General features: G+C 35.6%; 1 protein-coding gene across 3 annotated transcripts in view; it reads right to left on the bottom strand.

Moving 5' to 3' along the window:
• Positions 1-485: 485 nt before the first annotated feature.
• The window catches only part of TRIM24 (tripartite motif containing 24), a 90,714-nt gene continuing 76,881 nt past the window's right edge, over positions 486-14,318 (bottom strand). For all 3 annotated transcript variants that reach the window (XM_029233267.1, XM_029233266.1, XM_029233268.1), the window contains 8 exons: positions 11,265-11,400; positions 9,709-9,781; positions 8,455-8,623; positions 5,869-6,197; positions 4,436-4,568; positions 3,393-3,467; positions 1,649-1,798; positions 486-904 (listed from right to left, as the gene is read on the bottom strand). In XM_029233267.1, coding sequence (XP_029089100.1) covers positions 695-904; positions 1,649-1,798; positions 3,393-3,467; positions 4,436-4,568; positions 5,869-6,197; positions 8,455-8,623; positions 9,709-9,781; positions 11,265-11,400 — 1,275 coding nt within the window. In that variant the 3' untranslated portion in view covers positions 486-694. The remainder of the gene's footprint in view (positions 905-1,648; positions 1,799-3,392; positions 3,468-4,435; positions 4,569-5,868; positions 6,198-8,454; positions 8,624-9,708; positions 9,782-11,264; positions 11,401-14,318) is intronic.

Below are 14,318 nucleotides of genomic sequence, written 5' to 3'. Positions count from 1 at the left end.
TACACTTACTTCCTCAGTGGAAGAAGGTAGGTTTAGAAATGTACGAAAAATGGGCTTGAAAACCTGCTATACCAAACACACCTCTATAGACAGGAAAAAAACAAAAACAAAAATCAAACATCTGTTTTCCTTTTTCTTTAATACAATTGCCATCTTACATGATATACTATTAGGTGCCTTCTTAATAGCATCTAATCTACTTTTTCGTTGCACCAGTGGGCATCCTAGGATAGAACTCTTATTACCACTCATAATCATTGGAGTACTGCTCTTACGTACAGTACACCTAACTCATGGTTGGTCCATAGTTAATGAGTAGTGGTATTTTCTAAAAATGGATTAACGCACACATCCAAACCACATTAAATTTTCAACTTAGAGTTCAAACAAAGTCTATTTCCTTTCTATAGTTGCTATCACTCCAGACTGCAGTTTGAAATCCAATAAGTGGGGAGAATGTCTTTTTATTTTGTTGTTGATGCTTCTTTCTTTATTCCTTTCTCCTTCCTTCCTCCCTCTTTTTCTTTCTTAATAAGGTTAAAAAAAATGGGTTATTAAGGAAATCAGAGTCTAGTAAACATTGAAAACTTAAAGTGGTGACAAGCTCTTCTTGGTAATGATGTTAAATTACTGACAAAAATGTTTTTTGAAAACAAAAAAAAATCTAAAAACCAGCACACGCCAGTGGTGTTGCTTATTTAAGCAACTGGCGTTCCTCTATGCTTTTGAGGCGTTTCTTCCGGGGCTGTACAAAGTCATCATCTGAGTCATCACTAAATTTATTATCTTCTGATTCATTCCTGAATTCTACTTTAGGAAACCGTTTTTCTGGATAAAGGTTCTTCAGAAGTTCTTCAAAATAGCTTTCAAGTTTTATACCAGCATTGGCTACTTCTGAATCAGGCTGTTGAATAAAAATAAGAATTAAAAAAAATTTTTAGATAGTCAATAAAGTCGTGGATTTCTCACATTTTTGTTCCCTTCTAGCTGAAGATTATGAATATCAGTGGATTGTTTTGGAAAAAATGTTTATGTATAGCTATGATATAAAGTAAACAAAAGTCTGGGGCTAGACAAAATCTAGAGAAGATCAGATAAGAAGTAAATAAAAGGCTTTGACTCATCTGGATTACCAAAGAGATATCACAGAGATGCCATAATCAGAGAATCATCTAACAGGTATTTTTAGAACAAATTAAATGAAACGTGGAACTCTGGAATGAGTAGCCAATACAAAGGACAAACTATCAACAAAAGGCTGTAAGTCTGATAGATGTTTAGATAAACTAACAGATGATAAAGTTTTTGAGAAAATTCTTAATTAAGAACTGTCTAAACCACATTCTTAATATTTTAATATCAACATCACAAAGACTAAACTCTGGTGAAGTGCCATATTTCAAGAAATAAAGGTGCTTCTGGGTTAGATAAAAATATTTTCTAAATTGTTTTCAAGTTGTCACCATATAATAAATCTTTGAATATACATGTGGATAAAGTCTTCCTAACTACCTCTTTCATTCCCTGACAGACTTGAACTTTTGGTTATTTATGCTACCACAGATAGATATCTTGATCTCCTCGTTTGTCGGTAAGGTGTTTGGTTTAACATTACTTTCACATTGCTATTATTTTTTTTTCTTCTCACCTCATTGAATTCAGCACAGTTTTGAAAGATCAATCTAAAATCAGCTACAAAATCTTCAGGCTTTGTATACATGGAATAATCTTCTTGTAGTCTTTTCTTGATGGTTGACAAGTCCATTGGATTTTTAATTATTTTGTAATAATCTGGCACCTTTCAAAAGATATGAGATGCTATAATAAATAAATTCTACCTGGTCCTATATAAATCCTATAAGAAGTAGTATAAAATTCAGATTGTTCTCATTGCTTTTCTCTGTTCTATTTTGTCATTGATAAGGAAATCTATTCAGCAAAATTTACAAGTGCCTGAATGCTTCCACACACTGGTAAATGTTTAGTGTCACTTTTATCAAAAATCTTCACCAGTTATTTTTCATGAAAAAAACTTACCACATTTTCCCTCTTACTATTCTCCTTCATTATTAAACAAAAAGCAATCACTAGAAAAAGTATTACTTCTAGTAAGATTTGACATGCTTTTGCTGCATGTGTTACAGCAAGTGGGCTTTGAATCTGGGTTTGAACCCCAGCTCTGCTACTCACTAGCATTCTCCTGGGTAAGTTACTGGGTTCAGTCATTTCACTGAACCTGTTTCTTCATATTTCAAATAGAAATAATTCTACCAATCTCATAGGATTTTGTAAAGACTAAATGAGATGATATATATTAAGAAAAAGGGGGCTATTTTGCTGCTGCTATTAATGCCAAATGTAACTACAAGCCAACATCATAAAAAGTGCCAAATTCTAGGTTAACTTTTTAAATGAATAAAGTGTTTACTGGCATATTTTTGCCCTGGCTCTTTTGGGTACAAAGGGCCCTTCCCCCTAAAAACTATTTACAGTGGATCCTTGAACTGTGCAGGTACACTTATACACGAATTTTCTTCACTGAATTCATACTATATTACTACAGGATCTGTGGTTGGTTGAAGTTGCAGATACAGAGGGCTGACTGTAAAGTTATATGCAGACTTTCAACTGTGCAGAGAGTCGGTGCCCCTAACCTCTGTCTTGTTCTAAGAGTCAACTGTATTCCTTTTTCCTATCTCAACTTCTCAAAACTTGTTTTCAGGACAGAAGTTCACTGTTTATCAGCTCAATGTATTTGCTAAGCTTGTTTTCTTTTCTAATGTTGCATTAAATTTTCTAAATTTATTGAACTGTTCAACAAATCTATTAGCTTTTAAAAGGAATTTCAGACCTCAGAGAAGAACACATTTTGAGTAGCAGGCCATTTCCAGCACTCTAAAATTATGCACTGAAGTCACATCAAATTTTAAATATGAAGCTTTTTGAAGTCAATGGTAAACACACACAAACACACACCTCTTCCTCTACTGTTAAAGTCTACTTATTACTTGAAGTTTGGACCTATAAATCAAAATGTGTACAGAGATTTGGAGAGGTCTTTATCTCAAATGGCAAGTTTTTTTCCCAACAGCTTTAGGATATATACCTAAAACTCCTGAGAGAGAAACAATTGATAGAAATCATCCCAGGGAATAGTAGGTAAAATACATGAGATGAGAAGAAAGAATATATGAGAAAAGAAGTTTTGGGCCAGTTTGTTAACCTTAAAATGTGCTTAAGATTAAAGCATGCAGTATGTATTAATAAGCTTTAAGATTTGGATTAATGTAAGAAACTTACTATTGAAAAATGGTACAGAAACTAGATTGTCATAAATTTCAGAAAAATCATCCCACTGTACAAAAAAAGCACAAAATAACATCCATACTTACAGTTAGAGGAACTGGGTCTTGAAAAGCCAGGCTCATTTCATGGCAATAAAGAAATAAAAGTAGGCGTTCACACTTCTAAGCAATAAATAAATAAATAAAATGAAAATATAATGAAATAATGAAGTCACGGCTAATTTTTAGCAACAACGTTACAGGTCTCAAAGTATCAGAATAAAGGTTAAAACCAGATGAATACAAGAAAAATACTGATACTTGGAGCTTTGCTGTCCATTTCAATCATTTACTACAGTGTACTGTTTGACATTTTGGGGTGTATGTCATATATGAGAGCAGTCGTTATAATTAGAGGAACAAAAGCAGTATCACTAGAAACCTATCTGAAGTTCTTTAAAAATATATTTCCACTTCTCTCTCCAATTTGTGTACTGAATTATTAATAGTACACAAATTAACAGAAGAACATCCATCTGTTGAGATCCAGATATGGAGCCCCTGCCATGGGGTGTTGGGTCCTAAAGACCCCCCTCTGAATGCAGATGGTTCCATCATGTACTCTGCTACTTCTCTGCTTACAAGTTTACCCCAATAAACACTGTGTAGCAGTGGCAGTGCATGCTTCAGCTCTCTCTTGCACGACAACTTTCATACTGACTGTTCTACTTAATAATTTAGCAAAGGAGCTTCTTTAGTGATAAAGAAGTGTTGACTTAGTAGCTTTAAATGTTAATTACAGTTAAATATATTAGCTAGCTTTGAGGTATAAATCTAGTGCCATTTGGTGAAAGGATGTAATTATTTCCAGGAAGAGTAAACAGAAAAACCCATCTCTTTGGTGCCAATTCTTAACAAATTCTGAGGAAGAAAACATATCTGAATCAAACCCGAAACTGACTAAAGGTAGACTAAATTTAAAAGTCTAAATCTGCCATTATTTAAGACTGTTATTTTTTTGTGGAAAAAGAGTACTAAAGAAAAAAGCAGTATAAAATTGGACTGAATATACACTTCTTTGATGAAGACACATCTGCATTACAGTAATGCATCTAACCAAAACAACTTAACAGTCTAGGTTGGAAACTTACCCTTTTATCTATTGGTGTTAGTTTGATAAGGCCTTCAGTTTTCTTTTTTTCTGAGTTGTGAATGGGAGCATCACAATCATATTCAACCTCTGGTTTAGATAAGTCTCGGCAGAAAGTGCAAATCCACTCTCCACTGTTGGGGAATAAAGTATCTGGCTGAGTTCCTAATGCATCATTGCTCTCTTCACCACCTCCCTTTCCCACCTCCCTCCATGCCATCTATTATGCAGAATTACTTATTTGGCATCAGTGTTAATCACTGAGGATTTAGCACACATCTGCTTTGTACGTGGCACCATGCTGAGTGAGCTTGCAAGCAGAAATAGAGTTCACAGGCCCAAGTGGTAAACGTTAGCCTAGTTAAGGAGGCATGAAATATACACAAAATAAAAAAATAAACACACACATTAATCTATGGCTGATGTGAGGCACAACTGACCTTTCCCCCTAAATGATTTAAGAAAAAGAAGCACTCTTGGTACTGTTCTTATAACTTTAAAATTATATTTATTTATTTATATATATATATATTTTTCGGTACATGGGCCTCTCACTGTTGTGGCCTCTCCCGTTGAGGAGCACAGGCTCCGGACACGCAGGCTCAGCGGCCATGGCTCACGGGCCCAGCCACTCCGCGGCATGTGGGATCTTCCCGGACCGGGGCACGAACCCGTGTCCCCTGCATCGGCAGGCGGACTCTCAACCACTGCGCCACCAGGGAAGCCCTGAAATTATAAATATTTAAAAGTACAGCCTTGGAAGGGACTTCCTGGTGGTCCAGTGGTTAAGACTCCATGCTCCCAATGCAGGGGGCCTGGGTTCGATCCCTGGTCAGGGAACTAGATCCTGCATGCTGCAACTAAGAGCCCGCATGCCGCAACTAAAAGATCCCTCATACTGCAACTAAGACCCGGCACAGCCAAAAAAATAAATAAATGTTAAAAAAAAAAAAAAAAAGAGTCTTGGGGACAAGGCTCACTTAAACAAACAAACAAACAAAACCTACAGCCTTTGAAGAACTAAGATATCAACCCAATGGCTCTTCTCTATGACCATGATCATCTCATAGGGTTTGAGAATTTACTCAAGGTATTTGTGAACAATACAGCTCAATGGCTGGCAAATAAGATGCACTAAATTATGGCAGTGTTGTGCATAAGGATAACACTTTATGGTACTTCCCTTGTAATAATTTAAAGGGCCAGTTATTTTTTTTTCTCGTCATAACAGACTAGGTTTTTCAGAGAAGCACTGGGAATGGGAGGCAGGGTATGGGAAACCCTGTGTTGAAAATTTTGGCGTATGCATTTATGCCAAGTGGACTTCTATTTAAGTTTTTACAAAGGTTTTATGTTACAGTGATCATCAAAAGTTTACTGCTGTTATTATTTATAATGAAAGAATGTAAGAAAGGGAAGCAAGCACCATCTTACCTTGGAAAATTTGCCAATGTGGGCACATGACAAGAGAGATGGAATACTTTGGGACATTTCTCACAGCATAGGAGTTCCCCTCCGTTCTGACAAACTGCACACCAGTCCTCATTGGGGTCATCCTCTTTCCTTGTCTCTCCAACGTGAAGGGGTGACTTCTGCGAGGCATCTAGCCACTCAGACTTTCCATTTGAGGAATTTTCCTGGTTAAGTCCAGGTTGATCTCCTGTGCTGTCAGGGGCATCTGATCTTAACACAGACTCTTCAGATGCAGAGCTCTGACTGCTATTTAAGAGCAGGGAGGTGAGTATGCTTCTTGGATAGTTGGTCTGCAGTGGAAAGAGTTAACATATGCATATGGGTATCTTAAACTGCCATTCTTTATTAGCACTACTGCAATTCTGGACTGCAGTCTGCCCACTCATGAGCACCTGGTTATTTCAAAGGAGTCTGTGAATCTGCATGAGACCAGAATACGTTTACTGCTAACTGTCCCTAATGGTAAAGAAGACATGGACCTCTACTGAAAAATATCTTCAAAACAGAAGATCAGCAGCTGTAACAGGGTGTGGATAACACAGGGAAAATCTTTGAATCTGCAATGGCTATAGCAACGGGTGGGTACTGTAGAAGTCAACCACGTGAACTATAAATACATTTTACTGGAGCTGTTAATTCAAAGTATATCTAAACACAAAACAGGCCTACTATAGATTTTTTATCATTCATAAAAAGGTATACTGCTTTAATTCTTAGAAGTAATTTCACCTCTGCAAGTGCCATTAATAACTTTAAAATGAACCTAAATGTTATGTTTGAGCCTAGAATGGTGAAAATTTCAAATTAATAACAAAATCTATTATCTCCTTTAAACATTTTTAAACATTTTGAAGTAATAAATGTAGATTTAGTTAAAAGCACAGGTATATAATATCATTCCTTGGAGGCAATTATTTTCAAATTATTTAGCTTTTTCCTCTGCTATTTACCTCCATACTTCTAAACAGTATGCTTATAATTTTTCAGATTTTCAAAGTTAAACATATTTTCAGTTTTTTTTTTTTGCGGTACGTAGGTCTCTCACTGTCGTGGCCTCTCCCGTTGCGGAGCACAGGCTCCGGACGCGCAGGCTCAGCGGCCATGGCTCACGGGCACAGCTGCTCCGTGGCATATGGGATCCTCCCGGACCAGGGCACGAACCCGTGTCCCCTGCATCGGCAGGTGGACTCTCAACCACTGCGCCACCAGGGAAGCCCTTCAGTTTTAAATGTATATGTTTTCTCTTCTATGGAAGGTCAGATTTTTCCTTCCTGATTCTCCACACCCTCCTTATACTTACACACACCATTCATACCATCCTCTGAACATAGTTTTATTAAGCACTGTTTTCTTTTTAGTTGGTAGGCGCCAGTATAACTGTTTATAGCCAGCATCTATTCCAGCTGGTCAGTATCATTGCTGTACTGGTTAAGTATCCTGAAAAATCAATTTTTTGTCAAATGCATATTCACGTTATATCCTGATTATATCTAGTTTTTATTTAAATTTGTATTCAGGTGTTTGTTTATATCATTATGACTATATACTGTTCATTGCATAACCACAGAATGTACTATGACTACACTTCCTTTTTGTCTAACTTTTTGTTTTTCCTGTGAGTCAATAATTACCATATTTTAAAATTTAATCCATTTGCTTATTTTTCTAGATATCTAAGTCATTCTCACAATCCCCAACAGGGTTATAAAATGTTTCTCAATACTGTCAAAGCATTTTTCTCCCACTACATACATTCCTAATGGAGTCTTCTGTCCTCCTCCTACAGGGTGTACTGGAGGAGCTGTTGTATTGGGGACTAACTACCCTTTTCTTTGCCTCTCTTCTGTGTTAGATCCCAGAAATGGGATCTTATGTCTTTCTCTTTCTGGTTTAATTTATTTTTGATGAAGCATATTCTCAAATATCTTCTCAAATGAGTGCATGGAATTAAGTTTTTGAGAATCTGCATGCATGTCTAAAAATGTTTATTTAATCTTTACACATAATTGATAATTTGCCTGGGTACAGAATCCTGGCTACAAAATATCTTTCCTCACAATTTTGTTATTTTCTCTATTGGCTTCCAGCTTTGAGAGTCTATGTTGAGGACTTGGTGACACTATGATGTCTGATCCGTTATGTAAGGTGTTTTTTTCCTTTGGAAGCTTTTAGAACCTGTTTAGAATCTGTTTAGAATTCTGAAATCGATGAGGATATGACTTGAGTCTTTTTTTCATTTAATTGTTCTGGTACTTGGTAGGCCCTTTCAATTCAGATGCTCATGCCCTTCAGTTACAGGAAGTTTCCTTGTATTATTGCTTTGGCAATTACCTTCCATGTGTTTTACTCTGTTCTCTCTTTCAAATGCCCAACCTCCTCATTTAACCTCTGACTTTTCAAACTCTTCTCCCTGTTTGCCATCCATCTTTTTGTTTTGATCTACTGAAAGATTTAAATATAATAGTTTTTATCTCCTACGAGCTATTTAAAAGTTTCTCTCATCCTATCCCTCAAGTAGGAGTAGTATTGCAATCATAATATAATTACATTTTGAGCCCTAGATTCTTCATCTGATTCTTGTTTCACTATAACAACAGGAAAATCATAATTTTCAGGTGGTCCACTGTTTTCTTGTTTTATTCGGATTGGCTCCAACATGACCACTGGGACTTTGTGTGTAGAATCAGCTCCTGCTGGTTTGCTGGAAGAGCCAGAGCTATAAGTATAAGAAAAAAAGAAAGAAAGAAAGAAAGAAAAAAATCTAAGAAAGCTACCTTAAGTATCTTAAAACAAGGTATAATAATAGCTTTTCGGAGTAATGCTGTATCTTCACAGCAATGGTAACTATGTTACATCAGCAGTAAATGATACATAACTGAAATGCATCTGCTGTATGCAAAACAGTTTCATTTATGTATAAAAAATGTTCCACATATTAACCTATCAAAATGGTTACATTACATACCTGGAAAGGTATTTAAATAAATTTAAATAAAACCTGAATTAAAACTGACTTCAATATCCTGAGGCTCTAAAATTGGGCAGCCAGATCTTAGAACTATCTTAGAATTAGCATCTTTTTTTAGGATTTTCCTTTCGTTCTCAAGTCAGTGACAAAGAGAAGTCTAGGCTCACATTAACGATTTACTGTCACAAAGTGTGAAGATAATTAACTAGGTTCATAATTTACTGGTGTTCTGCTATTTTAAAAAATGTAGTGCAACAAAAAAGCCATTTACAGATAGCTACTCTGTTCTCATAGGATTAAAGGCAAACTTTTCCCCTTCAGAGTATGCTACTTCCATACAATTAGGAAAGTAAGAATTGGGTTCACTATCTAGGAGAAATTTGCAAGCGTTATGAGTGGGTGTGTAACACATAAAATACAGTTTCAACAACTGTAAAACAGAATCAATGTTTGGTTATTAGAAATGTCAGAACACCAATTTTAGTATAAAATTATTATTTGTTTTCCCTAAGTTTTTATTTGTGCATGTTCCTATATAGTGCAGTGTGTTACACAGAATTCATTTTTGTTTTTTCCTTGCTATTATACTAAAGTCAAATGTATTTTCTTATTTTCAACAAATAAACATTTTTGTATCTCTAAAGATAAAATTGTACTCTACTAAACCCATTGATTTATTACATTAACATATAATATATAATAATTATTAAACATTTAACTTAAAAATAAGGGAAATTGCTTAAAATGTATTGAGTACCAAAGCATGCTGAACACTGGCGAGAGAAATCTAGTTACAGATTTTATAGGCTAGAGAATAAGTTAAGTCAGTTTACCTTCCTCGGCTCCCAACGCTGGAGGCACTAGGTGAACGTATTGGTGGGTGTACACTTGTCATAGTAACAGGTCCTGAGATCATACACATTCGTAAAATGAATTAATAACTGTATTTAATCCCTACTCAATGTTCTCACTTAGTACTACATTGAAACTGGAAACACATAATGAAACTATATAAAACAAGAGTAGCTGCTGAACTCCCAGCACAGTCTAAAGTCCCCCTAAACTGGCAGGGCTGTTCAACCTCAGCAGTACTGACATTTGGGCACAGATAATTCTTTGATGTGGGGGCTGTATGTGCATCGTAGGGATGTTGAGCAGCGCCCTCGGCCCCTACAGTTATTAGATGCCATGGCACCTCTACATACTCAGCATGCAGGGGTGTGACAATCAGAAATGTCTGCAAACACTGTCGAATGTCCCATGTTAGAGTAACCAGGGTAGGAGCTTAGTGAGGACACTAATGCCAGCAAAAGCTACAGAGGACAATAAAACGTTGGTAGGGCTGGTATAAAAGCAGTCCAAGAGAGAAAGCCCCACAGAGGCTAATGAACAGAAGACACTGAAGCAATGTATAGAAGATACTTTGTCCCTTGCCTGACACAGAGTTAGTACTGGATAAACGTTAGCTTTAGTAATAGTGCCAAAATGGTTTCCAGAAATGTTTTGTCAAGTTATACTCCCACCAGCTATGTATCAGAGCACTTGTCCCATCACATCCTCATCAATGAGTATTTTCACTATTTAAATCTTTGCTTATTCAATAGTTACAAATTATGTCTTTTTGATTTTATAATGACTACTGGTGAGACGGAACCACCCATCTTTCTTCCTCTCCCCTGTTTTACTAACTAAATGTATTTCCTCTTTAGGGAATAATCTACTCATGTCCTTTTGCAATACTGTGTACTTTCCTTATTAATCTGTATGAACTTGTTACATAATTAAACAGTTTCTCTACCACATTTTGTCAACAATTTCCTTTCAGTTTATGTTTTAAATAAGTACCTCCTTTAAAATTCGACAACTGCTTAATTATGCTTGTATGACTGGTGAATGGCTTAAGAAACTCTCCTCTTTCCTTATTTTGGTCTAAGCCATCTAATTTGTCAAGGTCTCCGCGAGTAGCATTAGTCAGAGTGCCTCTCTCTTGAAGGAAATATCCAAAATTCTTGAACACAATTAAATAGCGAAAAAAACCACCAAGAAGAGTGATTGTCACTGATAAATTTTGATGCTAGGAGAATTCCATGCAAAAAGAGATGATACTACAGGCAAATTATCAAAAAGAGAAAGTACAATACTAATTTCCTCCTGGGAGCACTATAGTGCCCATAAGTTCCTTTCAAATTGAAAATGTACAGAGGTTTAACTTTTGCTTCCCACTTCGAAAGTACATTAATTATAAAGAGTACCCAAAACACAGACCCATTTTAATCATCCAACAGAAAAAGGGAGGAGGCATAGGGTGATTTTTTTAAAAAATTATTATAAATAGAATAAAAACTGAAAAAAAAAAACACTAATAAAATTTTTAAAAAGCCCACTTTACCTGTAAGGCCTGGAGATGGCACTGATGAATTCGGTGACTGGACGGTTCTGTTTGAGGGTGGTCTTGGCTGGCCATGATCTGTACTAGTATCTTTCCTCACAATATTGTCCAGCATAATAGTACTTGAGCAGTCAATCTGATGAGAAATTATTTCACAGCATTGTGACTTTGCAAGTTAAAAGCTACTTTGAATTTATAAGAAAATTTTAATAGTTTAATTATTATCAGGTAATAAAACATGTAAATATCATATTTGAGAAGTTCTGATCCATACTTTCCCCATAAACAACCTTGAAAAAAGCTTTCACACTTCTTAATATTTCACCTTAGTAAATATACTGAGTCACACTATTTCAGAAGTCATGAGCCAGGAGAAAAGAGTATTGTGTGCTACATCCTTAAAAATTAAAACAAAATTATAAAAAGAAATTCTAATAATGTTTCTTAATTTATTTAAAAATAATAAAAGGTACCAATTTAAAAAAAAGCAAACTTGGTAAGAGTAGCAGTTTCACATTTTGCAAATTTCTTTATTGTCTGGCTTAATAACAGCCAACTGGAAACTTGTATCTTTTACTCAGTCTGCTGAGATGTGTGGTTTTGGCTGAAGAATAAGAAGAAAATCTGGTCTTACACAGAGAGGACCTTGTAGAGCCTCTAAAAAGGTTGTACGGACCCCCATGTCCTTGGCCCACACTTTGAGAACCGATGCTCTGGTATGCACTAGATTGATGAAACAAGTCTACGCATAACACATTTTCAGAACAGTAACCTCACTTAAATACATTCTTAATGTTTGGTATGAAAAAATTGATCCCTTAGAGATTCCTGCTTTAATGCAACAGGTATACAAATAATTGACTGCTTTCCTAATTGACTGCTAAGCTAAAATATCGATAAATTTCTACTGAATAAGACTTTAACACATTGTAATTCAACTATTCTTCAATGAAAAAATTAAAAAAATATTTGCATCTAAAGTATTAATTTCTGCTGTACAGAAAAGTGATTCAGTTATTCATACATATATTGTTTTTCATATTCTTTTCCATTATGGTTTATCACAGGATACTGAATATAGTTCTCTGTGCCATGCAGAACTTCATTGCTTATCCATTTCTATATATACCAGTTTGCATCTGCTAACCCCAAACTCCCAATCCAACCCTCACCCACCCCCCTTTAAATGCAAGTATTTTTAATGCTTAAATATACCATTTATTCCCCAAGAACGTTTTTGTGATTAAAATCCAATTTAATAGTTCCAGCCTTTCTCAATCAAGATTCTCCAAGAGAATTAAGTCCTACAGTCCGAGGGCATAGACTGTATATAATGAATTTACTTCTTGCCTCTGCATCTAGAATGGTACTACTTATGAACCATCCTTGGGAGGACTGAGGAAATAGTCACTCAAATCAGTTTCTTTATTCTGTGGTTCAGATGAGGAATTTCAGTTGAGAAAGCTGGTGGACAAAGTGTCATCTGTATCTGAGGACGGCAGAGGAAAATTTACTTTTTGTGGGTCCTCTTTCAGTAGGGGAAGGAGGAAGTACACAGGGTTATTTATGTTTAATATTCTTTGGGCACTACCTTGGCCAATACTTTTCAGAGAGTGCAAAAAGTACTGGAATGACTAAATTTGTTAGATCTTAATGTAAAAAAACGTATTTACATTGTGGAATAATCCTAAAAGCTAAAATAAAATTATAGGAATGACACACAGAAAGTTTCCCTATCGATCGCCTATGCGTGAAAAATACATGTACTCTACCCATTTGAAGTATAAACAATTATTTTAAAAAAGAAATAACTCTGGTAAGGTTAATGATGCAACTTTTAGGAAATATTAGTTGATCTCAGTAACTTGAAAAACAAACTAAATAATACAAAATTTTAGATTCCTTCACATCCTACAAGATTTCTTAAAAGTTTTTATTGTCTGTATGAGTGATTACCTTAAGCTTATAAGATGAGAAAAGGTAAAACAAGTATCAACTTATGTATAAAGATTTGTTTATTCAATGTTATATTTTCTGTCTTTGAAAAATATTTTTTAAAAAGTTATACTGACAAAGAGCTTAGAGGGTAAATGTGTTTAATTTAAATAAAAATGAAATCAGAGGTAATTTTGCACTGGTTAGTAAATGTTATCATTTCTATTATTATGATGATGATTTTTATTTGAGGGGAGCTCTTCCTGTGCCAGGCACTGGGCTTTACTTGCATTAGTTCATTGAGTCTTTTTTTTTTTTTTTAACATCTTTATTGGAGTGTAATTGCTTTACAGTGTGTGTTAGTTTCTGCTTCATAACAAAGTGAATCAGCTATACATATACATATATCCCCATATCTCCTCCCTCTTGTGTCTCCCTCCCACCCCTCTAGGTGGTCACAAAGTACCAAGCTGATCTCCCTGTGCTATGCGGCTGCTTCCCACTAGCTAGCTATTTTATATTTGGTAGTGTATCTATGTCCATGCAACTCTCTCACTTCATCCCAGCTTACCCTTCCCCCTCCCCGTGTCCTCAAGTCCATTCTCTACGTCTGTGTCTTTATTCCTGTCCTGCCCTTAGGTTCTGCCCTTCAGAACTAATTTTTTTTTTTGATTCCACATTTACATGTTAGCATACAGTATTTGTTTTTCTCTTCCTGACTTACTTCACTCTGTATGACAGACTCTAGGTCCATCCACCTCACTACAAATAACTCAATTTCATTTTTTTTTATGGCTGAGTCATATTCCATTGTATATATGGGCCACATCTTCTTTATCCATTCATCTGTCGACGGACACTTAGGTTGCTTCCATGTCCTGGCTATTGTAAACAGTGCTGCAATGAACATTGTGGTATACATGACTCTTTGAATTATGGTTTTCTCAGGGTACATTTCTATTATTAAACTTGTCTCCATCTCTTCTGGTGTCTTAAATGTTAGACTCCTTCTCTAACCTTATTCTACTGTAATATATCACATTCCAGCAATTCAACCTTCCAGTACCTCCTCCCATGTCCTCACCCTTCCTTCCCAGCTTAGATTCCATAATCCATCAC

The sequence above is a fragment of the Monodon monoceros genome, unplaced genomic scaffold (genome assembly GCF_005190385.1).
Source record: "Monodon monoceros isolate NGI ecotype Baffin Bay Population unplaced genomic scaffold, NGI_Narwhal_1 Super_Scaffold_2, whole genome shotgun sequence".
NCBI classification, from domain to species: domain Eukaryota; kingdom Metazoa; phylum Chordata; class Mammalia; order Artiodactyla; family Monodontidae; genus Monodon; species Monodon monoceros.
The sequence above is the reverse complement of the archived record's forward strand: the minus strand, read 5'-3'. Positions and strand labels throughout refer to the sequence as shown.